This window comes from Sciurus vulgaris, assembly GCF_902686455.1.
Source record: "Sciurus vulgaris genome assembly, chromosome: 12".
NCBI lineage: Eukaryota > Metazoa > Chordata > Mammalia > Rodentia > Sciuridae > Sciurus > Sciurus vulgaris.
Genome location: NC_136473.1, coordinates 80,452,809 through 80,477,580, shown reverse-complemented (window position 1 = coordinate 80,477,580; position 24,772 = coordinate 80,452,809). Strand labels below are relative to the sequence as shown.

General features: G+C 52.5%; 2 protein-coding genes across 2 annotated transcripts; both read right to left on the bottom strand.

Annotated features, from left to right (window-relative positions):
• Positions 1 to 218: 218 nt before the first annotated feature.
• Positions 219 to 7,989, bottom strand: MYBPH (myosin binding protein H). The gene is made up of 11 exons (XM_079108153.1): positions 7,695 to 7,989; positions 7,468 to 7,602; positions 6,647 to 6,814; positions 4,182 to 4,270; positions 3,614 to 3,809; positions 3,305 to 3,444; positions 2,581 to 2,740; positions 1,571 to 1,707; positions 1,261 to 1,447; positions 962 to 1,012; positions 219 to 495 (listed from the first exon to the last, which is right to left on the bottom strand). The coding sequence occupies exons 1-10, from the start codon at positions 7,906 to 7,908 to the stop codon at positions 996 to 998; spliced, it is 1,443 nt and encodes a 480-aa protein (XP_078964279.1). The 5' UTR covers positions 7,909 to 7,989; the 3' UTR covers positions 219 to 495; positions 962 to 995.
• A 3,346-nt stretch (positions 7,990 to 11,335) lies between these two features.
• On the bottom strand, positions 11,336 to 18,742 carry CHI3L1 (chitinase 3 like 1). Its single transcript, XM_079108154.1, has 10 exons — positions 18,605 to 18,742; positions 18,325 to 18,354; positions 17,102 to 17,303; positions 16,340 to 16,396; positions 15,463 to 15,613; positions 14,555 to 14,676; positions 13,344 to 13,467; positions 12,626 to 12,808; positions 12,186 to 12,302; positions 11,336 to 11,980 (listed from the first exon to the last, which is right to left on the bottom strand). Exons 1-10 carry the CDS (start codon positions 18,627 to 18,629, stop codon positions 11,840 to 11,842), a joined length of 1,152 nt encoding a protein of 383 aa, XP_078964280.1. The 5' UTR covers positions 18,630 to 18,742; the 3' UTR covers positions 11,336 to 11,839.
• Between the last annotated feature and the right edge of the window lie 6,030 nt (positions 18,743 to 24,772).

The window sequence follows — 24,772 nt, the reverse complement described above, 5'->3', positions numbered from 1 at the left end:
CAAGCAGGGTTCCAGAGAAGGTGTGTCTGTTGCTATAGTGACTTACTTGGGGTAGCAAGCCCTGAATCAGAAAGCAAGATCTGGACCATTCACATGTCCAGAAAATGCCATGTGACATTTTGAGACCCTTGCTGCTGGCTCCTCCTTCACAGTGGTGGATCCCCCCGCTCATGGGGACACAGTGCCTCTCCCTTCGGGATGACGCTCACTGCCACAGAGGCCACAAACCGCAACATCACACGCCTTTATTTGAGTGCTTTTTACTCAGGGCACAACTCTGCAGGGCACTCCAATCTCCGTTCCTTCCGGGCCCCCTGGTGCCCAGATTGCCTGACCTGGGGCCTGCCAGGCTCTCTCCTGAGTGTCCAGCCTCTGGGGACAGGAGGTTGTCAGGTAGGGGCAGTTCCATCAGTTGTTGCTATGGCAATGCAGGTCTTGAGTATCTGACGAGCTAGAATTTGGGCCTGGGGGCTGGACCCCTCAGGCCTGCAGGACCTGGCAGAGAACAGGCTTCTGAGCCGCCACGGTAGGAAGCAGAGGTCAGCTGCAGAGCTGCAGATGGGAGTGTGGGAGCAGCACCTCTTCCCTTCCGAGGCCACGCTCCCTCCTGCCCCAGGGCCAAACTCTGCCCATCACAGTTCTAGATAGTTCCTCACTTATCCAGAGCTTTAGAGCCGACGGGGGCTGTGGTCCCCACTTTTACGTTGAGGAAACAGACCCAAAGAGAATGCCCCTGCTTGTCCCTTGGAGCCAGGGTTAGACCCCTATTCAACCACCTACCACATCACCCCTTGCAGGCCGCACAGCATCGTGGGGCCCTGCAATGCCATTTCACGTCCCTGGGCATGCATGATAGTTGCCTGTGACTGCAGAGTCATTCCCAGAGCTGGCGTCTGCCTTCCCTTCCCACCCCCAGCCCCCGGACCCCAGAGATAGCAGAGGGAGTAGGTCCAGTCGTTACCTGTCTCCTCATACCAGTCTCCTCCCATTGCTCTTCAGTGTGTGGCTGAGGCTGGAAGAGATCCTGCAGGTTAGAGCTTAGGGGAGGAGAGGAGGGACCTGAGAGGTTCAAGGTCACATGCTCCTCCCCATTGGGCCATCTTCCCCCTTGGAAGTTCATTCAGAAGGCCTGATATGGATCCTTACTACCCGCTTCTCTCCTTTAATTTTCAGTGCTCAGTGGCATCCAGTCCAGCTCCAAAAAGGGAACGTCTCCTTTTGTCCCATCCATGGCATGGTCCCCAGAGAGTGCACTCTCACCTTTGACCTCCAGCCGGCAATCCACAGATGCCTCCCCCAGCACGTTGATGGCCTTGCAGGTGTAGACCCCGGAATCAAAGGGGCTGGGTTTCCGGATCTCCAGGGTGCAAACCCCTTGCTCAGAGAGGGCACGGTATTTGGGATCGCCCCGGAGGTCCATTTTGTTTTTCATCCAGATGATCTTGGGCTGGGTGGCACAATCAGAGGAGAGCAGGTAAGGATGTTCTCAAAGGGCCATTCTCGGGCCCATGGAAAGATGCTTGGATCTCCCAGCACCGCACTCCCCTCCTACCAGCCCAGGACCCCTCACCTTGGGCGATGCCCTGACGCTGCAGAACAGCTGAGTGCTGTAGCCGGGGGTAGAGGTGTGGTCAGCCAGGGGCTGGGTGAACGAGGGGGCTTCCGAGAAGTCTCGCTCAATAAACCCTTTAGGTTTGGCAGCAATATCTGAGTTCGAGGGAGAATTCGAGGTTACAGATGTGGAGAAGAACACATCGGTTGACTTCGTTCAGGATTTTTGAGAAGCAAGGCCTGGCCAATTTGTGGGAGCTTAAGGGAGGAATGTCAAAGAAGCTGAGGAAAGACAAGAGAGAGTCGGGTGGGCTGGGGTGGTGAGCAGAGAGAAGAGCAGGCAGCAAAACAGCGCAGGTGAGCCGATTTCAGCAGAAGGTAGAGGCCAGCGACACGGCCACCATGCTTCATTTCTCTCTGTCTTTGGAGACCTGACTGGCTTTCCTTTTTTAAACAGAAATTTTTTCCTAATTTTGTGCAGATCAGGCTGGTGTTAACAAGACTGGGCCTTCCAGAGCCCACACACACTCTGGGTGGGGACAGGCCTTGGACATAGAGCGCGATAGGGAAAAGGACCTGGAGTTTAGCTTTTGACCCGAAAGGGTCAGGCGCCTGGTGGGTATGGTAAATGTTCTAGCTCTCTCATCCCTCTGGGAGATGTTCCCTTTAGGACGTGAGTTCACTGCTTTTACAAACTTGCAGGAGTCTATAGATCACACACCTGTTGACCTTCGGGGTAGGTCCCTTGGGGCACTGCGCGTGAGACCTAATGACTGCTGCGAAGTTGGCAGCCACACTCATCTTTAGACAAGTCCACAGCCTGCCAAGGGGCGCTGCTCATTGCAGGGGTTTGCTTTATTGCCATTTGGTTGTGCACATTCACACAGCGGTAGAGTGGAAGGAGGGCAGAGAATGTTCCAGGGAACAGGCACCCAGGAGAAGTCCAGAGGGAGGGATGCAGGGACATGGAGGAAGAGGTAGAGACAGGGAAAGAGTCCTGGCCTGGTTTCTGGCTTGGGCCAAACCTACCTTCCTTCTGAATGTGGGCGAGCTCCTTGGTGGAGGTGGCTGAGTCGCTGAGGCCACACAGGTTTTCTGAGAAGACCCGGAAGTAGTACGAGTTGCCCACGATGAGGTGGGAGATGGTGCAGGTGGTTGGGTGGTAGCGCTCCAGCACTGTGAACCATTGCTGTGGGGACCCGGCCCCATCACTCACCTCTCACCCTTGTCCTCGCCCTCCCTGCTGACCCTGAAGCTCCCTCCCCAGGAGGGTTCATTCTATGTCCCCAACCCTGGGAGGTTAAACCACCCAGCTTTGGGCCTGAAGGACTTTGAAGTGGGAGAAGGGGTACCTGGGTCACTCAAGTGAGCTCTCTGGGACCTTAGAAAATTCTAGAGCCTTTCTACTCAAGGTGTGACTGGCAGATGTGCAACCTCAGCATCACCTGGGGACTTCAGGATTCAGTCCCAGCCAGGATCTACTGAATCAGAGTCTGCATCTTAGCAAGGTTCCTAGGGAACTGACATGCATGGTAAGATTCCAGAAACACAGCTCCAGAGTTTGAAAGGCCTCAGACAGCCCAGGCCATCCCTCCTTGCAGTCTTCAGGAGCAAGAATCTTGCCAAAGGTCACATAGGGAGTCAGTTAGCAGTCACTGCACTGGAACTGAACCCAAGACTCTTGGTGGGATGGGCCTTCACAAACCCCTTAGCCACTTCCTCCTTGGCCCCGCTCTGCCCCAGCAGGCCTCACCCCTGTCTTTTTGTCTGCCTTCTGCACCGTGTAGCCCAGGAGCTCTGTGTTGCCTGTGTCCTGGGGTGGTGTCCACTCAAGGGCAGCGTTGCAACCCCAGACGTCCAGTAACCTGATGCTGCTGGGGGGCCCAGGCTTCTCTGCAGGACCACAGTGGAAGGGAAGTGAGTGTGAGACTGGGCCTTCCATGAAGTCTCCAAACCCAAGATTTGACTCCTGCCATGCTCCTTTAGCCTGCCCCCACCAGCCGGCAACTCTGTCGGAGTTCTGTGTCCCTGAGGACCAGTCCTGTCTCCCCTGGCTCCTTACCGATCACCAGGATGTCGATGGCTGCCTTGGCCTCCAGGCCTTCCAGCCTCACAGTGAGCTCATAGCGGCCTGAGTCAGAGCGCTGGGCTGAGCGGATGAAGAGGATGGAGTCCTGGTCCCCACTGCGAATGTTTACCCGCTTGCTGTCCAAGGCGTGGCCATTGTGTATCCATGAGGCCTGAGGCTTGGGCTTCCCCTGACGGGAGAGGGCCCTCAGGGTGAGGGCAGGTTGGTGCTGGCAGCCCCACCCCTCCAACTCTGGAGCTGTGCCTGGGAGACCAGCCCTGTGGCCCTTCTCAGGAGGGGCAGTAGGGGCTGGAGCCATAGGTGCTGCCCCAGTCATGTCCTCCAGTGTCCCGCCTGCACTGGGGACCCACCTGCCAGTCCACAGGCTGGAGGAGCACAACTGAGTCATGTGTGTGATCAAGGAAGGACAAGGCCTTCTTGGTGGATCCCAGGCAGACCCCTAGGGAGACCCTGACTTTCTTGGGCTTCCCTGAGCTGCCTCAGACCTGGCTGGGAGTCTGGTTTCCACCCAGACTCTCTCTCTAGGTAGAGGCACACTCACCTGGAAGGGGATTTGAAGGTTGACCGACTCTCCCACCTGGCGGATGTAAGTCTGACGAAGATGGCGGGGGACACGGATCTTGGGGGGCTCTACATGAAAGCAAGGGTCTAGACTTAGCATAATAGTGGGATAGCTGGATGGGGGCTTCTGAGGCAGGGGTAGGGGACAGCTAGCTCTGGCCAGGTGCCTGACTGCCCTGGGTAAAGCTCTTACTTGTGAGGTTGTGGGGCTCGAATCCCTTAAGGCCCTTGGGGAGCTGAAAGCCGGGAAGTTCCAGGGAGGTCAGGGCCCCGGTGGTGTGAACTGGTAAGCATCCCCGGAACTCTCTTGGCGCCTTGACCCTGCCAGGCTGGGATTTGCCCTGCAGCCCAAGCACGCTCAAGCTCCAGATGGGCCCTGCTGGCTCTCTGGCTCCCCCTGGAGGGCAGCGGGCGCTGCACCTGTCCGACTGTTCTCCCAGGGCGTGAGGCAGTCTTCCTGCTCACCCTGCGCCCCACCCAGCCTGGGACTTTCAGAGAAGCCCTCCTGAAACTTCCTTATGCTCAGTCCTTGGCCTCCTAACCCCACCTGGAGGACTAGGGTCTTCCTTGCCTAAATGAGGCCAGAGAAGGTACACTCCCTTCTCTCTCTATCGCCCCTCCCAATCTTTTAATCTCGTGGTTGGAAAAGTCCTTCCTGAAGTCCTACCTCAGCCCCCTGCTATGGTTGGAAACCACCTTCCTAACCTTCATCTAATCAGGTGCAACCACTGGAGTCACTGGACATTCCAAGGGAAGCTGACACAGTTGCCATCCTTGTCCCTGGGGGTGGGGTTGGGGAGGGTGTGTGTGTGCTGGGGCTGGGACAGAGGCCCCTCAGCAGCAAACAGGTGGCAGCAGTTGGTCGGTGGCACGAAGGGTGGCAGAGGAGGAGGAGACAGCGAGAAGGAACACTGTGTCTCCAAGGATTAGCTGAGCGGGCATTTGGCTTGGGAGCATCAGTCTGGAATGCTCCAGGGGCAGCTGCAGGGGGTCAGGAATGCTTGGCAGCTCCAGGTGGCCAAGGAGGGACAGCTGAGCAGCTGAGGATTCTGGACAGGGTCCCCACCCCATCCTGCTCTCACATAAGAAGCCTGGCTGTCCCCCACTTGTCTGTGGCCTTCTCCTCCTTTTCTCTCCAGGAAATTCCCCCCTTTCCCGCCAGAGGAATTTTAATGGAGAAGTAGGGCTGAGTCTGGCTGGCTCCTTCAACACCAGGCCTCAGAGGCCTCTGAGTCTGAATTCCCTGGGGCCCCGGGGGGAAGGCCGGGACTCCCCAAGCAGGAGGACTTCCTGGCACCTAGAGTCAACACAGCTATCCTGCAGCTGCCACTTGGGGCCAAGTCTCACCCAGACTCAAAGGCTGGGAATGTCCTGAGGTTTTGAAAACTACCAGAGAAGTTGCCCTGTAGGCTGGTGGGGTATGAATGGTCTCCTGTGAGCGTCAGAGTCTGGGACCACCATTGAATAGCTGGGTGACCTCTAGAGAGTCCTTAAGTCCCTTGGGATCTGCTTGGCTGGGATGCATGAACTGAGACAGCCTGTGGTTCTGAGCTCCCATGTCTCTCAGGTCTCAGGGCTGAATATTTCTTTGAATCCAAACTTGACCCCTCCTGTGGCCCTGATGCCCTTTCCTTCTGAATGCTTCTAGAATGGGGGAGTTCTGCTGCCAGCCTTCACCAGGAACCATTGTCCCCCTGGTGGAAGAACAAGAGAGAAGATAGAGAAGGCCTTAGGCCACCTGTTTGCCTGTGTCTCTCTTCACCCTGGGGCCCTACACTGTCTCCAGGGACCTGAGATCAGACCAAATGACTCATTGCCATTAAGAGACTGAAACCTGATCAGTTCTGGGAGGGCACTGAGGGTAGGACTGAGGTTAATGCACCCTGCAAATAGAAATATTAGCAATGGGGACAGCAGCTGGTCTCCAGGTCCCCAGCGAGGCACTGCCCTTTGGGGATGGAGAAGCTCTCAGAGGTCTTTTGCAGAGTCCCTTCCCTGTCCCATTAGGGCTCTGGGAGAACAGGGGCAGCAAGCTTTCTCTCTGTTCTGGAAACTTTGGGAGAGATCTGGAACCCAGGCCACAGGTAATGGGCAATAAAGGCCATGGCCACTGGAGGGCTTAAGATTGACTAGAAGGAAAACAGATGGCCTCTTAGCACCAGGTCTCGAGACAGCTGACCCAGAGACCTGAGCTTTCCTTTCTGGACATCAGGAAGCCTCTCCCCAAAGCTTTGGGGTGGGACTACTCAGGGAAATGACTTCTTTGATGCCCCCAGAGGCTCCTGGAAGATAAGGAGCCTGAAACTTTCTCAGGTCAAGATGGCAGGAGCACATGGCTTGCGCACTGAGTGTGGGTGGGGATGTGGCTTTGTGGATCTCACTGCCCGTGAGATCCCCCCATTCTCTCTATTAGAGGGGGTCTGGGGAGCAAGAGGCGAGGTTTACCAATGATCTCTTGGATGTGGACAGGCTGGTCCAGCACAGCAGGGGGACCAGCCCCCGCGGAGCTCACTGCGGCCACACGCAGGAAGAACTTGTCTCCTAGAGCCAGGTTCCGCAAGGTCTGCTGGGTCACCATCAAGGGCCGGGCATTCACAGGTACCCACTCTGAGGCTGGGGGAATGGAGAGCGTGTGAGGTCCTGGCGACACGGTCAAGGCCACCCTTCTCAATGGGGCAGCCCTTCTCAACGGTGAGCTGGGGACGTTGACCTCCCTCTCCTGGCCTCGTTTCCCTGTTGCTCCCCTTTCCTGAATTCTTCATGTCCAGTGGCATCAAAGACATGGAGTGTTAGACCACTGGAATGGTGGCCATAGATGGGGTTGCTGAAGCCCAGTGAGGGTTAGACACATTTACAAAGTCACACAGCAAGGTAGGGGCAGAGGCAGAGGCCAGGATGAAGGCGACCGCTGTGGAGAGGAATGGAGGCAGCAGGAATGGCTCCCCATCCTGGCTCTCCTCGCAGCCCCTTCCTCTGCCGCCCTCCTCCGCGTTCCCTCTGCTCTCTCCTCGGGCACTGCCCTCTCTGCCTGGCACCTCCCTCCTCACCAGAGCAGTTCTGTTATCCAGCGGCTCCCTAGAGCTGGAAGGAAAGGCTCCTGGGGCCCCTGGACGTCCCCTGCCTTCGGAGGGCCCCACTGAAGCTAGAAGGGGGGCGGGGCTAAGGAAACTACTGCTTGTCCTCCTCCCTCGCAGACCGGGACTGGACTTGTCCCTGCTGCCCGCCTGGCCACTGGCCTTGGGCCACTTGCTGGGCTGAGCACTTACCTCCCTCTCTGCAGATCTCCACCACGTAGCCCTGGAGCCCCAGCCTCCCCAGCCTCTCGGGGGGCTCCCAGCTCACAGTCACGGAGCTGCTGCTCACGTCCTCCACGGTCAGCAGCAGTGGCGCGCTGGGGACATCTGGGGAGAAGCCAGGATGAGGTGAAGAGGCTCACGGCCGTGAGGCCCCAGGTGTGCCTGCCGCCCTCCTCCACCTGCCCGCCTCTGATCACCTTCGCTCGGGGGTGCAGGCTTGGCAGCCGTGGGAGCTATGGGAGCAGGTGCCTGGGAGGCAGGGTCCTGCGGCTCCGGTGGCTCCTGAGCCTGTTCTTCTTCCTTGGATTCCGGTGCTGCCACTTCTCCGGAAGGCTCTGTGATGGGCACGCAGGCAGACTCAGACGCCGTCTCCTCTGGACCAGTGGCCTCCGAGGCCGCCTTTCCTGTCATGGCTTGGCTAGGCGGGGGTGAGGCTGGAGTGTGCAGGAGTCAGCAGCGAAGGGTCTGGGCCTGCAGGGTGTCTGGGACACCTACGCCCAGGCTTATATAGTCAGGGGCTGGCCCACCCCCAGCCAATGATTCCCAGCTGTGGGGTCAGGTCAGGCAGGGGGATGGGGGGTGGGGTGGGGAGGTGCCCAGGCCAGGAATAGCTCTGGGGGAGGAACCACAGGGCCCCTTGAGGAGTGCACTACCTTGCCATCACCCTGTTTGGACCTCACAGCCAGGGTGCCAGTGCCTGGCTAGGGGCAAGCACAGATAGGTGAGCTGGGACATCGTTAGGACCAGTTGGGGCAATGGGAGACAGCTGCTGTTTGGAGAAGGAAGCCTGGTGAGCTCTGGGAGTCTGGCCTCCATGAGGCCACTTGGCCCTGGGTCTCTTTAGACTGGGGGCCAGGGCCCAGACAAGCTTGCTCCAGCCTCCCTGGTGAGCACTCACTCCCAGCTTTGCCCCTGGGGTCCCTTGTGCTATGTGAGATGAGGGCCCTAGAGAGGCAGAGAGTTGAGATGCCCAAGGTGAGGCTGGCTGGGCCTCCAGAAAGAAGGTCCTTCAGCCCTGGGCCTCCAGGAAGTAGGACTGTCTCTGTCCATTTTCTACTGCTCCACAGAACATCACAGAGGGGTAGATTATAAACAATAGATGCCTATCTGCTCCCAGTTCTGCAGGCAGGGGAGTCCAAGAGCTTGGCACCCACATTTGGCGAGGGGCTTTGTGTTGTGTCCAGACACGGCAGAGAGAGGAAATGGGGCCGAACCCATTCTTTTTATCAGTGACCCATTTTGAGATCACTCACCTGCTTCCTGATGATGACATTGGTCCATTCATGAGGGCAGTGCCCCCGTGGCCTGATCTCCCCACCTCTTAATAAAGACCCCTCCACCTATAATATGACAGGGCAATTGAATCTCCTCGTGAGTTTGGAGGAGACTTTCAAACCACAGTGGGGACTAAGCTGCTGGGTCCCTGTCTCTGCTGGGAGGTTGGTAAGGATCCAGTTTCCCTCCCTGCGCAGGGCCTCAGTTTCCCATCACCAAGATGGGAGTGGGAAGAGGTTGTGTGCAGACTCGAGGGGACCTGCTGGAGGGGACACTGAAACTTCCAGGCTTGTCAGAACGGGACGTGGGCATGAGCCTGCCCAGTATGGGAAATGAAGCAGGTATGGCCAAATTCTTGGTCACTGATTCAATAAAATGTTGGTAATGATTTAAAATCCAGAAAATGGCACGTGTGGGAGGAGGGCTATAAAAACTTCCATTGCAGCTGGTGGTATAGTTTGGAGTAGCAACTTTGGAAAAAGTGAGACAGTGCCGGTGATATGGACAACGCATCTACTTAGTGACCTCGCTGTTCCACCCCTGGAAACGCCACCCGAGAGCCTAGGAGGCCGGGATGCGAATGTTCACAGCAATGTGATCTTGTAATAGTCACAATCTTGGGGGAACAGCAGTCCTTCAGCGGGGTAGATAAACCACTGGAGAGCATTCATGCAGTTAAAAAGCAAAATATGGAATCAAATGAGCAAACTTCAGCCTCAAATACCACAGCTGGTCTCACAGACCGAATGGTGAGCAAAAGGAGTCAGGTGACAGAAACGGTCTCATCTCATGTGCCACAGGCCACCAAGCCACTTCTTCAAGGTACACTCATAGTGGTGAGCCATGAAAGAGAGCAGGACAAGGTAACATGGAAGTCCAGGTAGTGATGACCTCTGGGCAGAGGGTTGGATGTAATTGTGGAGGTCGTGGGATGCCATCAAGATTTTGTTTCCTGCTCTTGCTGGTGGTCACATGAGTTTTCAATATGTAGTAACTCTTTGAATTAAATTACGTTGTATGCACTCTCTGGTATGTATGATGTAGCCCACAATTTTAAAATAAGCAAGCGTGTCATTTATTTAGGGTCCTCATCAACATGCAGACTGTACCTCTTCCTCAGGACAGAGGGGCATGAGAGTGTGGCCGCCTCGCAACCCTGCCTGTCCTTGCAGGGAGTGGCAGTGGAGAGCTCAGGGTGCCTTATGTCCAGCCCTGCCTGGGTGCCCATGTCATCTGCCAGGTGACTCAGTGTCCTGTTGGGCAGGGAGCAGGCTCTGGAGACTCGATCTCCATCCTTGGCCTCTGACTGTGCAGCTATAAGTGAATGTGACTAACCCTACAGGACCCTGAGTCAGCCCTGGAGAGCCTGTCCCAAGCTGGGGGAAGGGTGGCCCTAGGGCCGGGGGATGGCTGCTCAGAAAGACCCTCAGCCCTGGGGGTTCAAAGACCCTTGTGTGCTAGGCAGGCAGTGGCAGGGTTTAGGAAACACTTGGCCACTGGCCAGCCCTGAAATGCTAGGTACCCACTAAGGCTCTGGCCAAGTTCTTTGCCTTTAGCAGAGCTGTGACCTTGGAATCAGCTGCATCTGCCCTGCTCTAGCTGGTTCAGATTTCAGGACAGCAGATAGGTATTTTCTTCCCTACACCTGAAATCAGAGTCACAGACCATCGGGCCAACTCATGATTACCCCAAGTCACAGATAATCCAGATATTAAGAAATCCACCAATAAATTCTCTTTAGTTTTAGAGGATGTAGCTGGACTCTCTTTGGATAACGTCATTCCAGGGTCCTGGAAATTCACAGAAGGCTGGTGAGAGCATCTCCCCCTCATAAAGGATGGAAAACTGACTGTTTTTCTGGGTATCCTATTCCATCAGCCTCAGGCCAGCTAGGCAGGGGTGCTTTGATCTCTGCATGGTCAAGGGATGAGTGTGCATGGAGGGACTGCAAGGACGGTGGGCTAGGGACAAGATGATCATTGGGACAGACATGGCTCTCAGCACAGCAATGGGATGGGCTGCCCCTGAGTTACTGAACTGCAGGTGACTGGGGATGTCAGAGGCTAGAAGGCCATCCCTCAAGAGCCTTGTAGAGGCTCCAGCCCTGGGAGGCAGGGAAGGTGCATGAGAACATGTACGTATTTCCTTGTGGTGCTGAGGCTCTAGGGTTGAGGGCTCTCTAACCCAATCCTGTGCAGCTCCCACCACCTTCCTGAGGGCCAGAAGAGATGAAATGCTGGGATTAAAAGGATTCCTTCCCAGTGTCTGCTAGTCTTCAGGAAACAAGTGGCTTCTTTCAACAAGCAACTTAATTTGGAAGTCTGAATGGCAATGACTTTACTATCTGGAAGGCTATCGGCCATACTTGGGTGAAGTCCAAAGCAGGAAAATCTAAGGATGCTACCTCCCATTGGAGTTCCCTGCATCTTGGTGGAGGACATGGTGGCCTCACCTCGGCAAACTCAGGGCTCCCAAGCCACAGAGAGAGGAATCCAGTAAAGATGGGGGTAGGTAAGCACAATGGTCCAGGGTGCCACCAAGACGAACCAAAGCAAGTGCAATACACTGTTAAGCTCTTGTACTTTACTGAGCAGCTGTGGAATTAGGAAAGGGAAGTGGCATAGGAGACATGATTATGTTCCTAAATGAAGGTTTCAACTTGGGCTTTGCAGAGGGTATAATTAGTATGGCAACTGGGTCTCGTAGGATGTTTGGCTGCTAGGTGGTAGAGCTGGCCAAAATGGTGTCCTTGATAAGGAGGGTTGGGGGTAAACAAGTTGAAGAAATTCCCCTGTGCCAGACTTGGGGTCAGTGAGCATTTGTATTCACCAATGGGTATGTACTGACACTGTGTCTTATACTGTGCTAGTCCCCAGACCCTCACTGACCTCACGCCCCACCTGAGCTCCCTGTCCACCAGGACTGAGCATGCATTTCAGTGGTGTTGCCCGCAGCGGGAGACTGAGGCTCAGATGCGAGACTAGAGTGAAGGCGAGCAGGTTCCTGGCCAGCTGGAACCAGAGGGTGTGGGGTGTCCTTGGAGCCCACTGTGTGCAGAAGGACAGGGCTAAGCTGCCGCGAGTGCATCCTTGATGGCATTGATGAGAGGGAAGCGCAGGTTCTGGCCACAGAAGGAGCCCCGGAAGTCATCCAGATCTAGGGCCCACACCATGGCACCTGCCAGTTGCCTGTTTTTCAGGTACTGCACCTGGGGAGGGAGGTCCAGAGGGGGAAGGGCTGGGTCCTCCAGGGCAGGCTGTATAGGGAGGAAATGCTATTCCCAGGGGAGGGATGGCAGCCCCCTAGACCCCCACCCCACACAGCCCAGACCTTAGGGCAGGAGACTGAATCTGGCTGCTTAGAGCAGGTTTCCCTCTCCTGCTTTGTCCTGAGGTGTGACCTGCTGAACCTACCTTGTTTCTGACGCTCTCCTGGTCATCGTATCCCACCCACTGGTTGCCCTTGGTGGCGTAGGGAACCAGCTGGCCCAGTATCCTATGGACTGAGGCTCCGCGGAGGAATTCACAGATCTGAGCAGAGAATGGGACATAGATAGAACAGGGAGGCTTTGCAAGACACCAGGAGAAGTCACTCCCCAAGTCTCTCTCAGTCCCTTGATTCACCTTGCAGCCTCACTCTCAGTGGGTTTGCAAGTTGTAGGCTTCATGCAAATTTACGTAAAACAGATGCAAGTGTTCCAGAGTTCAGCTGCCTTTAAGGGCTATAAGGGATTCCGATTGCTTCCTCCATCTTTTTATTCTTGGTTGAAACCAAGAGTGCCTACCACCCAGGCCCTTCCCCACGGCTGTTGATGGTATTGGGACAATCTTGGCTTCTCCCCCAACTCTATTACCTCATAGTAGGCGAGGAACCCTTTCTCATTGGTGAATCGGCCTGGTATTCCTGGCCCTGAGATTGGGGCTCCAACACCCGTTTCAGAAGAGGACAGAGTGAAGCTCCTTCCGAAGATGGGGATGCTCATCACCAGCTTGTTGGCTGGGGCCCCCCGCTTCAGCATGTACCCCACAGCGTAGTCCTAAGTGGGGATAGAGCCAGGACAGTAGGAGCAGTTAGCTGGGCTGGCAGCGCAGGGATGGGAAAGGGTTACAATTAGCACTGCCACTGTGACAGGTGAGGTTGGGTTACACTATGCGCCTGGGATTCCCCATTCCTCTGGGAACGGATCACATCAGTTTAAAACGAATTTCAAAGTTTCATTATTGAAAAGCTCCCCTTACACATAGAAGGGATTATTATTATTTGACAGATGCAGAAATCAGGTGCCTGACTCAGACTGCACAGCTAGCAAATGACAGGTTGAAGCTAGACAGTCACCTCCTGGCTTCTGGCCTCTCTGTTCTGCCCCTGACTTCACTCAGTCTACCCCCCAGGCCATGTCTCCAGAGCCATGGAGAATGAAGACTTAGGGCCTCAGTTTTCTGTAAAATGGGTCTCATAACACCTGTCTTGCAGATTTGTACTTAAGAGCAGAGGGGTTGGTGGGTGTGAGCCCTAGCAGGTGGCAGGAGTTTGTGATCCCCCTCCCACACTCCCTCCTTCTGGGTGCCCACAGTGTTGCTGAATCTGTAAGAACTGGCATCCTCCCGGCCTCGAAACAGAGGGCTGTGATGTCCTGTAGTCCCACTCCAGGCTCCATGGAAATCGTAGGTCATGGTGCTAATGAAATCCAGGTGTCTGAAAGGCAGGGATGTAGGAAGAGGTGGGAAATTAGGAAAGCTCTCGGCCTCACATCCAAAGCCCCAGCAGGAGGTGAACTGGCGAAGCAGGCAGTTGACAGATAGGCCATTAACCCAAAGCCCAGAAGTTCCCTGGACTGCTTCCTGGCTGCTGGCCCACCTCCCCTGGGCCATGCCAAGGTGTGAGCTCAGGGTCCCAGGAGAGCACTCAGGGCCAGAACAGGCCTCTCTGTTGCACCCCAGCTCATGTCTGGCCTCTATCTCAACCCAGCCTCTGCACTCCTGCCAAACTCACATGGGTGAAGCAGGGAAAGAGCCCAGAGGGGAAAGAACAGGGACAAAGGATGGCGTCACCCAAGGAACACTGGAGGGAAGAGGAAGTTCCCCACAGGCATACTGACGAGGGAACTATAAGTGCATGGCGTGAATATGAACTTCAGAAATTTGGGGCAAATTTGAAAGCCACTTCTTTCCCACCAAGTGATCACTTTAGACACCAAGTCTACACTCTAAGATTCTAAGGGAGATTCTAAAGTCATTTGAGAGTCACTTTTCCTTCCTACTAGGTTTCCCACTATCCTGCCTGTGCTCTGGGGAGAGACTGTGCATGACCAATAGCTTCCTGTGGAGACAGGGTGGAGGGGTAGGAACAGGAACGGGCTGCCTGTGTGTGCAGGCACAGGAGTACCATGAGACTCCGAGCATTCTAGAAATGAAGGGTATTACTGCGGCAGGGCCTCCTCCCGCCAGGCCTACTACTCTGCTCTGCTGGCCACAGAGAAAATACTCTATAATGTTGGTGGGTATAGATTTTTCTACTTCCCTTTCTCACATACATCCAGAGAACTCTCTCAACTTCTCAGCAACACTCCAAGTGAACAAAGAAGATCAGAACTTATGCTTCATTTGACAGACGTAGACACTGAAGCACAGGGTGGGAAAGTGACTAGCTCAAGTTCACATATCCAAGTTTTGGAAGCACTGGATCTAATAGCCTGGTCTCCTGGATCTTCAAGGAATTCTATGGTGGAGAAAGGGGTGGTGTCGGCAGAGGCCTCTGGGAGTTGTCTGGGTAGGAGACTCACTGGGATATCCGGGCGATGTCATAGCCGCTGTCAATGTCAACCTTCCCTGCGGACACTGCTGCGCTGAGCAGGAGTCGCTCTGCTCCAGCCTGGGCTTCCTTTGCAAATTCAGCCTTCATCTCCTGCGTGGGGGACAGGTGGGTGAGTGAAAGGGACCCAGGCAGCAGAATAGAATAGACTTGTAGAGGAAGGCCAAGGTCTCTCAGCACCTCACAGATCATCCCCATCTGCTGGGACCACCAGTCTGCCCAGGGCTCAGTGGCAATGATAGAGGCCCGGCATGGTCTGATTCACAGGGACACTCATCTTTTTTCTAAAAGGATGCTTTGGACCAATCTCATCCTCAAACCCCATGCACACCCATTTACACCCAATTCCTGCCTGTCCTGGGGGGACCATCAGAACAGTAGGTGATGTGGTTGGAAGACATTTGCCTTTCAGTCTGTGCTTTGTTCTAGCCAGTATATGAGATCGTAAGACATTTATACTGAAAGCGTGGACAATGTGTTTAGACTGTCACTCTGCCCCTGGGAACCGAGATGCTGGGCTACCCCAGATGGAGCCAAGTGCCTGGCAGTAGTGTATGCTGCGTAGTGGTGGCATCAGTTTGGGACTGAACCATGGACAATTGGATGCTCCATATTCACTGACAGTGGCAGTGAGAGGTGGGTTCCCTGCTAAGTCATGGCCTTCTGCCTTTTAGGACCCCACTTCCACCTCCCACTGGGGTCACAAAGTGTCTTCCTTGTTATTAAGAGTTCCAGGACTCAGACCTTGGAACCTGCTGCCAGGAGGCTGAAGTCCCTCTGCCTGTCCTCGGGAGGTCCTCTGCTGCAGACAGTTCCTAACCCCCTCCACTCCCTGGCACCTGCGTCCCCTGCTACCTCCCTGCCCGATCTGACCAGTACCTGGATGAGGGTGGCATGAAGCTGCTTATTTCTTCGACCAGGGGCGAGCCAAGCTAAGTCCAGCCCATCAAAGCCATGGGCCCGTAGAAATGGCGGCACCGACTTGATGAAAGTTCTCAGCCTCTGGGTGTTAGAGGCTATTCTGGAAAATCTAGGACCAAAATCAACCCCATGTGCCCAGGCCTTCTAGTGGGGTTTCTGGGACCTGGGGAGCGGGGAGCAGGGAGCCTGAACTGATGCAGCTCTAGGAGGGCCTGGTTGGGATGCTGTGCTCCTCCAACTTTAGAAAGGGCACACTTCTTGGAGCCAGGCACCCCTGGATTCCAAGCCACCTACTAGCCAGCCTCTTCAAACAGGGTGCAAACCAAGTCTGAGTTTGCTCCTCTGCAAAATGGGATCATGATAATACCTCCTAGTGCTGTCGTGAGAATTCCATGTGATCGTGGTAGGAAAGGGTACCTGACCCAGTAGGTGCTGAGTGGGAGCTGTGATGAGCCCCCACCCCCGGTCACACTCACCGGCTCCAAGGCATCCTCCCAGTCTCCCACCCGCTACACTTTCCCATTAGTTTCCATCCCACTCCTTCCCGCCCTCGTGGCAATAGCCCCAGAAGTTCTTTGCTTTCAGGTCAGAGAGGTAGTAAAAAAGAGGATGGGTGGGGAGCCAGGAGATCCATCGTGAACCTGCTGTGTGACTCCTGATAAGTCCTCTCTCTCTCTGGGCTCTGGTTTCTTGGCTGTACATGAGACTGGTCCCTAACAACCCTTTAGGCCTCTCTGCCTAACCAGCCCGGAGCCACTGTACCCCAGAGAGTGGGTGGAAAGAACCAGGCCTCCCTACTCCCCTCCTTTCCTCCTGCTCCAGGAGTAGGTCCTACCTTTCAGAGCCAAAGTTCCACCCTCCAATAGACAGAAGAGTCTTCAGGTTGGGGTTCCTGTGGGGCAAGGAGGGGGGGAAAGCAGGGGTGGAATAAAATCATGGTGACACTAAGGGTCCCTGTGTCTGGGCAGCTGTAGAGGAGCTCTAGTTTTGAAGAGGCTGGATCGGGTCTCTGCTCTGATGACCTCCTGCCCCTGAGACTCAATATTCTCTTTTTGTTTTAGTACTGGGGATTAAACCCCAGGGTCACTTAACCACTGAGCACATCCTGGCCCTTTTTTGTATTTTATAAGAGACAGGGTCTCACTGAGTTGCTTAGGGCCTCGCTAAATGACTGAGGTTGACTTTGAACTTGTGATCCTCCTGCCTCAGCCTCCCAAGTTGCTGAGATTACAGGCTAGAGGTCATAGACTTGGTGGCCATTACTCTGAAATATGCTGTCCCTTCCTGCTGCCCCTGGTGGGGAAGTCAGAGAATGGCAAAGTAAGGTCACAGCATTTTCCGTGCTCCCTGGAGAGGCATCCCTAGGGGACGGAGAAGACCCCTTTCCCAGGGGAGCTGCAGCCTGCCCATCGTCACCCAAACATTGCCCAATACCCGCCTTCATACTTCCCATTGAAGCCGAGGCCCCTGGCTCTCCACCCAGAGGTGGTCCTGGGGGCCCTCACCCATTCTCTTGAGCAGAGCAGCCCTACCCTGGAACCAGCCCAGCTACCCCCCACCCCATCTTCCTCCTGTCCTGGCCAACCTGTGACCCGACCTGTTTTTGAGTGCATTCAACATGCCATAGAGTGTCACATCGTTCCATTCATAGATGTCAATCTCATTGTTGCTTATGTTGGCAAAGCTGTAGATGACGTGGGTGCAGAGGGAGTGGTCAATGGCATCTGGGAAGCAGCTCCCGTCACCTTTCCGGTACTGGGACCAGTTCGTGTAGTAGCAGACCAGTTTGTAGGCAGAGCCTGAAGGAGAAATCTAGGGTGGGACCTGGGCCAGGATTCAGCCAGAGACCCTCCAGCTGAGTCCAGAGCTGAGCACCAATGGGGCTGAGGATGGGGGGGGGGGGGGGGGATGGGCCAGAATCCTGAGCAAACTGAAAATTCTTAAGTAAAGGGAGCTGGCTTGGGCCCCTGCCTCTGGGGAGTTCCCTGTGTGATAAAAATGAGGCCTGTTCTGAAGATACTTGGAACCGGTCCAGTGCAGCACAAGATCACACTGCAGGTGGAAACCTGCCCTGTGCAGGTAAAGGTGAAATGGGCCTCCCATGCAGTGCAGGCCCGGGCTTCCTGGAAGCAGTGGCTTTGAGGGAGGGCAGGGACCTGGCCCAAGACAGCCGGTGTCAGAAGATGTCCCGGCCTTCAGCCTCTGGCCCTGCTACGAGGTCTTTGACCCAAAAGGGGCCCTGCCCGCCTCTCCTCTGTGCTCAGGTGGAAGTGTCCCTAACTGTAAGCCACCCAGAATGGCGGTCCCCAAGCTGTGGCACAATATCACAACAGACAGGAAGTTCTTCCTTTCCTCTCATTCTAATTCTCCCTGCAGCAAATGATGTCCTTTCTGGCCACTTGGTTACAGAGGGCAGTGGGCATCACTTGTCCACGTGGTGACTGGGCCCCTGACAGTGGTTCCCTCTGTCTCCTAGTCAGTGAACCTGAGATTTTTAAAGTTTGTTGTTTTGAAAAAATTAAAATCTATTAAAGAAGGGCTGGGGAGATAGCTCAGTCGGTAGAGTGCTTGCCTTGCAAGCACAAGGCCCTGGGTTCAATCCCCAGCACAGCAAAAAAAAAAAAAAAAAAATCTATTAAAGAGTGAATAGTATGATGCGCATCTGTAGCCCCTTCCCCTTGGTTTAACTAATGCAAATATTTCCAAGCCATTGGGGTCACTGAAGAAACTGGAAGTGTTCCCTGTACCAAGACCTCCTTCTCAAGGGTGCTACACCCTCACCAAACTCGAGGACTCAAGGCAGGGGTGGGGGGTACTTACAGCACTGGAGCAGCACCAGGACCGCAAAACCTGAAGGGAAGTTCAGGGTCAGACTCCCTGCAAGTGCATCTGACCTCCTCGTGCCCCTCCCCGGACAATCGGCACCCTAACACCAGCCTCCACCCTCCCTCTCCTGGCTCCACTTTGTGCCTGCGGTTCTCCACCACCCCAAAGATAGGAGGCTGGGACCATGTGCAATGGCTCTGTGGGGTGTCTGGGCCCACCCGCCTGAAAACCCACGATCCCCACTTGATCCAATCCGCTTGGCCGGCCCAGAGACCTGTCTGAGCCACCCTCAGGCCCATCCTGGCTGCAGCAGAGCGGGCAGCGGTGGCCTCTTCCCAGTGCCCAGCAGCTCCTGGTGCTCAGCTGTCTAGAGGGAGCCTCTTTCCCAGGACCCACGCTTCCTACTTATACCGTCCCACTCCACTCCCCACACCCCAGACCATCCCCTTTACAGGAACTCAGCCTGTGCCAACGAAGGAACCACAAGGCCTGTGAGTGGGGGTGGGGAGCCTACGGGCCACCAGAGGAGGATTGAGAAACTGTGGACTTTTGGAAACTTTGCACCAGGTCTTCACGAGGCACCTGCCAGCAGAAGTGCCACCATGATGATGGGGGGTTCCCAGGGCGTGACTCAGACGCATTTCCAAAATCTTCTTCCTGTTATCCCACCACACCCACGTCTCTCCAGCAGTTTCCCGGCTCTTCTGGCAGCTTCTCCTCTGTGTCTCCAGTCCTCAGTCCAGGCCGTTGGCCAGGTTGAAACAGGGCACAATTGAGTTATGTAAGCCGCAGCAGCGGAACAAGGCGAACAAGGCCGCTATTATCACCCGGCCTGACCTCCCCTCCCACAGACCTGCGGTCTCCTGGCTGTTCCCACAGCTGGCCTGAGCCTCGGCAAAGGCCAGAAAGTCTCGAAGGTGGGTGGCGGGGGGTCCTACGTCTCTTCCTTTTAGCAATCTATATGCTGTTTATTGAGTGGGGAAACTGGGAGAGGAGAGGGAAATTCCTGACAATACTCTCAGCCCTGCCCGATGCTGCTTTTCCCTTTCTGAAATCAGCAGTGATGGCTGATCAAGGACCTTTGTAAGCCTGGGGCTGCGGGGACGTACTGTGGAGCAAACACAGGGGTAAATAGGATGTTCCTCAGGAGCAGCGGCCCAGAGAATCCAGAAAATCAATCACCTCCACTCCTCTCTCAGTGATGCTTTTGAAATTCCAGCCCAGTGAGGTGGCCCTTCTCTATATCCGTTGGTGACTTCCAATCGCTTTCAGCAAAAGAACAAGTGTAGCTCAGTGGTGGGCCGCTTGTGAACATGCCTGAGGGGCTGATTTCCATGCCCGAGCCACCCCCAACAAAACAGAACAGAACCATAAAACACACGGCTTAATGAGGCTCTGCACGGTTTGGCCCGTTTTTGGCCAAAGATCCAAGACAACTGCATTTGCTGCAGGCTATAAATTAGTTAATAGGCAGCAAGCGAAGAAAAGTTCAGAACCCTGAGTCACAATGGGTCTGAGGGCTTCCCAACCAAGTTCCCTTATGTTTACAATACCTTCAGGTAATAGTCAAATGCTATCCACTCCTCCGTTGCAGCATCCCCTGGAGAGGTCTCCCCCCGCCCCACTCCCTTTCTCTTCCTCTGAAACTCCAATGGTCCCTCCCCTTTGTTGTAAGATGAGCCCCTTAGTAGCAACTTGTTGGCATCAGTACTTTGTGAGTACTAAAGGGCCACCACCTTTTCCTTTAAGGTGACTGGCTTCTTTTGTACCGATGATTGACAGCATTGACAGACAATGAGAACTTTTCCCTGTTCTTTTGGGAGCACTGAGAGGAGGACTTCCTTGCAGGAAGTAGTGTGTGCAGGCAGACATTTCCGCCACAGAGGACAGGAAGTGAAAAGAGCACCTTCTGTCATTACTCTCTGCTTGTGTTAAAAATCATCTCATAGGTTCTGTTGGTCATGCCTGGTTGTTCTGTGAGCCTTTGAACTCAGTTTATGAATTCCACCTTCTCCACAAAAGTGGCAGTGTCACAGCTTAGAGTCCAGACACTGCTCAGCTTGCCTCGGCAGGACTGGCCAAAGGTCCCATAGTTTTCCACCTCCTACCTCATCTCAAGCCAAGCTCCCTCGTCCCTACACTCCTCCAAGCGTGGCTTCTTCCCGCGCCTTATGCTTTTTCTTCACTCTCCACCACAGGGCCTTTGTGTATACCATCAACTTGCCTGTTTTTAGGTTTCTTACAAAGTAATAAGATAGGCAGCCACAGTTTCATGAATGCTGGCAGACTTTACTCCGGGGACAAAGGACTTCTATGCTGAGCAAGCAGCCTGGACCTCATGTTTGTCCACTTCCCCTCGGCCAAGACCCACGGGAGTGATGCTGGAGCAGCTGGGTGGATGCTGTGCATTCAGCGGGTTACATCACAGCCCAGGAACCCATAGCTGAAGGAACTCAGATCTACAGTGAGCAATAAGCCTGCCTTACCTTGACTTTGGAAAGAGATATTATCTTGATTATTCTGGACAGTAATAATAAATAATAAAGTCCAGAGGGAGACACTATTTCCACCTCCAAGGCTGTTTGCTAGGCAGACATCATTGAAAATAGCCTGGCCCGGGCAGATGGTGTTTGCTGCTGGGCACACCTGCACTAACGCAAGCAGCCCCTGGAGATGCCTCAAGCACCTGCCCTTCTCCAGCCAGTTTATCCTCCTCCTCCTTCAGACTGCAGTGCGGCAGGCTCCTCATTCCAGGAAAGGCTGACTCAGGGGGGAGGGCGGACTCCACAGGGGCTGTCAGAGTGCTGCATGCCTCTCTCACTAACACCCAACCCGGCTCTAACTTTCTAACTGTACTCCCCCCCCCCCCCCCCCCCCGTGTGTGTATGGCAGGAGGAATAGGAAAATACTTGGGCAGGAAGAGGCTGTCGTGGGAGAATTCAAGAGAGGTTGAGTCACAGAGTGTGGGGCACGGTGCTTGATGCAGGATCAGGAAGGAGCTCCTGGGTGGATGCTGCCACCCCTCACAGGACACATTCCTAGGACCCCTGCCGTGGCTTCTCAGGCATAATCGTTTTGAGAATCTCTTCCTCTTGCATGGGGTGACATTGCAAACAGAGGTGGAGTTAATGCCCCACCAAATACCTGAGCAGAAGGTTCTCTTTTTTGCCGGCAGGTCTTTTCCTCCAGGTGGTGAGCTGCAGTCAGACAGGAGATGAGATTCCTTTCTAAATCCTCAGCTCTGTGTTGGTGGCCGCACACAGTAGATGCTGTCACAAACTCAGAGGCAAAAATATTTGGATGAGAAAACAATTTCTTAGGAAAGGTGAAGGGGAGTCAGACTTACAAAGACCGGCTGATCAAACCCAGAACAGCAAATATTTACAGGGGAAAAAATGTTGAACAAGGTGACTTTGCTCATGGTGGAAATCTGCAACCTTCCCACATGTTCCTCAGTCACCCAGCATGGCAAAAAGCAGGGATATAACTGTTCTTGCCAACAGCTCCAGATTTATGAGAAATGGTCAAGGCTTGTAGTTTTGGAGTCCAGAGCCCACCTGACAGCCTAACCCATTATTCTGGGGTTTTCTCCAGATTCAGGTTGTCCCCACCTCCTCCCTGCAGTGGTCCTCAGTCATGAATGGAAGAGATCAAAGTGCCAGGATTTGCCTCCACCGATTTCTGTTCTCTGTGAGCAAGTTCTTGAGTCATAGATTGGACCATGTTGGTTGCCTAACAATTTTCTGACTCAGTTCTATCAAGTTGATATTTTAGTTTATTTGACCAATATTTATTTCAATTGGTATAAATGCATTGTCCACTAACATGTAAATATTTTCTTTTTCTATGGTTAGTAAAACCAAAATCAAATACTTATTAAAGCTTTATAGTAAACTTCTGTCTGGATGTTTTGTAAAGCCCCTATGGTTGGGAATTATTATTATTCTGATTGCTTTGCAGTGCTGGATATTGAACTCAGTGGTACTCTACCACTGAGCTACATTCCCTAGCCCTTTTACAATTTTTTTAATTTTGAGAAAGGGTCTTGAAAAATTTCCCAGGCTGGCCTCCAACTTGGGATTCTCCTGCCTCAGCCTCCAGGGTAGCTTGGATTATGGTTATGCACCTCTGCTATAGCTGGAAATTACTTTTATGTGTGAAGTAATCATGGGAAGTCCTTATCAGTAACTTTTTATCTAAGATCTCCCTGATCATTAATATTCCTGGCCTGCCAAGAAATGCAATGATCTGCAACCTGTAAGACTGGAATTTTATACGTCATAAAGATACACCAGTGTTTTTTTCAAATTTCATAAGTGTCCTTTTGACATGTAAAGTGTGGTCTTCCTTTTTAAACAGTGAGCTATCGTGTGACAGACTCTTTGCTTAACCAAACCATAGCCAGGCTTCTGAACCTCCTCCCTTCTGCGCATTTCCATGTAAAATCCAGTTTTAGCAGACAGCCCTTCCAAGTCAGTTAGCAAGAGCCCTCCTGCCCCCATCCTCAATACCTAACCAGGGTCCTCCTTCTCCATGATCCCACAGGTGACATCTGATCACCCTGACGAATCTATCCCAAGAATCCTGCAAGGTTGGTTTAAATCAGAATCCCCCTCCCCGCATTGTGTCCTCTCAGTCATTTCCATCCACAGACCCCCACCCTGCTCCTTGGCTCATGTTCTATCCAGAGCAGAGTCCATTCTGTCTCCCCAGCTGCGACCCGTTGCCATGGTCCCTGTACCATGGGGATGGTCCTGAATAATGTCTGCCTACTCGTGCTTTAGTAAGTGTCATTGGATATTTTTTTTTCTTTAACATATATTTAATTAAATGGATTTTTTGGCACAGTCAATATCCAATTCTACTCTGGTAGTAAAAGGGACAGGTTCTTTATAAATAATCTACATGAGCATAATCATTGATTCCATCTAGAGGTGGATAAATTATACCAGTTTATGTAGTTACGTTTAGTTACATTTTCCCTTTCAAATTTATGAAACTGTAGGTACATTTGAGCACAAAAAAATAAAGGAAATTGTGAAGTCACTTTCCTTTTATCCTTGGTTATCATTGTTTTGTAGATAAGGTCAATCGATATATGTTATTATAATCTGCACAGTTGTTCTTCAATTATCCTGATGACATGTTAACTTATAATCTATATTAAGACCTCATGGATTTTTTTTTTTATTTTTGAAATTTGAAAGTTCAATTGAGACAAAGTGACATTGAAAGCATTCTGATGTGCTATAAGAATAAAATAAACACTGGATTTAAAGAAATACAATAAAAAAAGGTAAAGTATCTGATTAGTATTTTTTAGTTGAAATATTAATCACGTAGACATATTGGGTTAAATGAAATATTGTTAAAAGTTTTAAAAACTTCATTCCAGTTTGTGCAGATATGTTAATTGAAATAAGATATGAATCACAATGATATCCATTAATCACAATGATATCCATTTATTTCAATCATTTAGTCCTAAGTTGTTAATTTTTGTTTTGTTAATCTTGGGTAAGGTATTCTACTTCTACAAAGTTGTGCACTTTTTGATCAATTTCCTGTTGAACTCGGTCCTTGTAGCAGGAAAGCAGTCACAGATAATAGTGATACAAAGAAGATGATTGTATTCCAATTAAACTTTATTTTAAAAACCCAACATCCAGTTGGATTTGTCCTGAGAACCATAGTTTGCTGATTTTTGTTCTAGAATCCAGACCACAACTACTCTAGAGATTCTGATTCAATCTCTAAGTCTAAGATCCATGGTCAGCTTACACAGGCGAACCTGTACCTGGGGGTGCAGGTCTTGGGATACTACAATCAAGACACCAGGTTCAGCTCTTTGTTGCTGTTCTTTTGTTATTTATTCCAGAAGACTGCATTCCTAATCTTTAGCTTGGAGTAGATGCAAGGAAAAAAGAAATGCCATCTCTGTATAATAAGATTAAATGGTTCTAGTTAATCAACAAGAATGGAAGAGAGAGGAGTCTTTTACTGAGATATGATTTGCAGTCAATTTGTGCTAGATAAGGAGGACATTAATAAATCTCCAGGGCCTTCATTGTCTCCCATAAAGTAAGAATCCAACCAACTGCTATTTAAGCCTAGAGACAAAATTTTAAATGAGTTAACATCTTTTTGAAAATTATTGTGTCAGTCTTTGCACATGAACGTAAAAACGTTTCTTTTCAAAGTGAAATGTGAGTATGATTGTTTTCAATAGAACCATTGAAATATTTAAATTAATACATTTTACTTATAAATACTTAGTAAAGCTGAGGGTTTCTTCTTGGTAAATAGGATGGCATTTATCATTATGTTGAGTTAGTCAATCGTTTGAAGAATGTCAAATATAACAAGTTATTTTTAAAACATCTCTCCTTTTATAAGGTAAAAGAATAAATCTCTGTGTTACCCACGGCCATCTCAACAATCT